The sequence below is a fragment of the Montipora capricornis genome, chromosome 10, assembly GCF_036669925.1.
Source record: "Montipora capricornis isolate CH-2021 chromosome 10, ASM3666992v2, whole genome shotgun sequence".
NCBI classification, from domain to species: domain Eukaryota; kingdom Metazoa; phylum Cnidaria; class Anthozoa; order Scleractinia; family Acroporidae; genus Montipora; species Montipora capricornis.
The window spans coordinates 47,336,422-47,338,921 of NC_090892.1; the positions used below are offsets into that span (position 1 = coordinate 47,336,422).

The 2,500-nt window shown below is 36.3% G+C and overlaps 1 protein-coding gene across 1 annotated transcript in view; it reads left to right on the forward strand.

Moving 5' to 3' along the window:
- Window positions 1–2,500, forward strand: part of LOC138020297 (F-box only protein 31-like) — a 36,114-nt gene that overhangs the window by 15,166 nt on the left and 18,448 nt on the right. The window contains exons 3-5 of the mRNA XM_068867303.1: window positions 491–567; window positions 1,188–1,355; window positions 2,465–2,500. The exon at window positions 2,465–2,500 is cut by the window's right edge and continues 54 nt beyond it. Coding sequence (XP_068723404.1) covers window positions 491–567; window positions 1,188–1,355; window positions 2,465–2,500 — 281 coding nt within the window. The remainder of the gene's footprint in view (window positions 1–490; window positions 568–1,187; window positions 1,356–2,464) is intronic.

A 2,500-nucleotide genomic window follows, 5' to 3' on the forward strand; every position in this document is an offset into this window, starting at 1 on the left:
CTAAGAAGTTGAACCAGGGACTACCAGGATGAAATTCAATGAGTGGTCAGAGCGGGTCTTGAACCCGGGATCTCCGGATCTCAAGGCAAGCCCCCTAACCACTGGGCCACACTGCCTCCTGTTTGCCTTCTTTTGCTGACCTATGATATCAGTATGGCTTGGATAAAATAGAATGCATTGCTGCAAATTCTTGTTTCAAGGCCACTGTGAAGCTGTGAAATGACCTATCAGCTTGGAGCAGGAGATAAAAAATTAAAAGGATGTAATTTCAACAAGACCTTTTTCTGTGACTCTGTATGCCATCACTGTAATACGATTTCCACCTGTTGATGGCTCTTGATGTTTTTATTTGAGTCAACCGGTCGGTGGTTGTCCCAAATAAATACTAGACAAAATTAATTTCCTGTTTCCTGAAAAGTGGAAATAATAATTAAGAAATCTTGCCTGGTGAAGATAGCTTTCGCTTTGATGTTTTTGTTTACTATTTCAGTGCTGCATAAATATGGTTATCTTCTTGGTCTTTGGAAGTGTGATGTTAATCCTTATGGTGGGTTAGTTTATATTGAGGTAAGATCAACCTTGATAATTTACAGGATGGTGGTACTGTTTTCTTTTGTCAGGGCAAAAGGTAAAATGTGAAAGGGTCGTCTTACTTACATGTTACAATCAAGTGACACTGTATGTCACATGTGACCAGTATTACAGCAAAGTATATATATCTGTATCCTTTGTTTGGTATTTCCTTGGTGTTAAATAATTATTGGAAAATAAAAAAATCGAATTTGAGAATTTGAATAAATCGATTTTGAGAAGTGTGTATTATTTTCAGTGTATGCAGATGAAATGGTTGTTTGCTTCTGAACAAACTTAATTTTTACAAGAAAAAGACCTTTGAGATTTGCATTGATTGTGGGGTTGACGTAATTGTGAGAGCCAATTCCTTCCACCCATGTGTCCCAGATTCAATGTCATTTGATGGTACAAGTTGTAATAATTGTTTGATTGTCCTTTCTGTTTACTGAGCTTTTTGTCCTCTTTCTCTCTCCTCAAAAACTAAGGTTTTATTTGACCACGTAACTATGTCTCTGTGTTAGCTTAAGACCTCATCATAGGGATTATTATTGACAAAGTTTGGGATTCCTTGCTATCTTATCATGTGTCACCAATTTAAATTAAACTTTCTGCAGATTGTGCAAGGTGGTATTGATGCTTTTGACTGTCGCGCGCCGTTGGATCCTGACATCACGAGTGTGTTAAGACGCAGGCGTATATTTTCTATAAGAATAGAAGAAGGAAAATCAGTGGTGCTGTGCTACTCCAGTTGGGATGACACACCTCACTATGCAACTCTTCATGTAGGTTTCAGTTTCATCATTGGAGACAACGGGTGGTGCGCGTTACATAACCACATATCATTTTCATTTTAACAGCCAGTCAGTTGAATTTAGAGTATAATATTATTATGTTTGACAATAAAAATCTGCAATAAAATATTAGAAAACAACATGGCACGATGTTTCCAGAACGTCATTATGAAGTAAAAAAGAAGTAATGAAATAGAGTATATATATATGGTGAAGATATGAATAAATTAAAAGGCATTAAAAGTTAAACAAAGAGTTTGGCCGTAATGGAGTTGCTCTGGGTATTTAAATTGGGTTTTATTGTTCTTATGTATAACATTTCATAAACGAGACAATCCCATTTCGTGCTTCATTTTTTAAGCATTCTAAACTGGCTCTCATTGAGTAAGTCAATGTTCTCATGGGCATCTCTCAGATGGCGACCAATGGCAGAATATCGATGATCAGCAATGCGTTGAAACAGATGGCGCGTCGTGGGGCCACTTTAAGAGTGCTGCCGCTTTAAGAGGGCTGTTTTTTGGGGAAAATGTAGGCTGAAATATGTGTAGCCTCATCAAGGCCATCATTGGTTACAAGTAACATCTCCAAAAGGAATTTCATCTTCTCTCTTTGCAAGATACAATGTATGTCATACTGGGCATAGTTACTACAAGCTGCCCCTTACTTAATTATTTATACTGTTACTTGCTAAAATCCACATGTGGTGCTGCAGAATATAATAGTAGCCTTCAAGGCTTAGGTCAAAATTGATTGTGAGGTAGAAAAATGTATATAGGGCCAAAGAACAACAGAGTAAATGAATTAAACAAGAAATGGAAGTTACACTTTAAGTAATCATTATGCAATTTCTTATTAATATTCGTCATTCACTCAGGACTTGAAATTGTGGCCAATACAGTCACATTTGCAACTGAACTTTTTCCCTTCATGACTAAAATATATCTGGAAAAGTTGCAACTTTGCGATTAGCTTTCACCTTCCCTCTTTCAAAATAAAAGGGTTAGTAGTTGTCACTTAGCTGTTTTTTTTTGTTAAAATAAATAAAGAAATCAATTTTGTTTCAGTCTCTTTGGATGACACTGATATTTTCTTGATTGCAGAAAGAAAAGATTGACGGAAAGAAAGTTGTCAGGTTT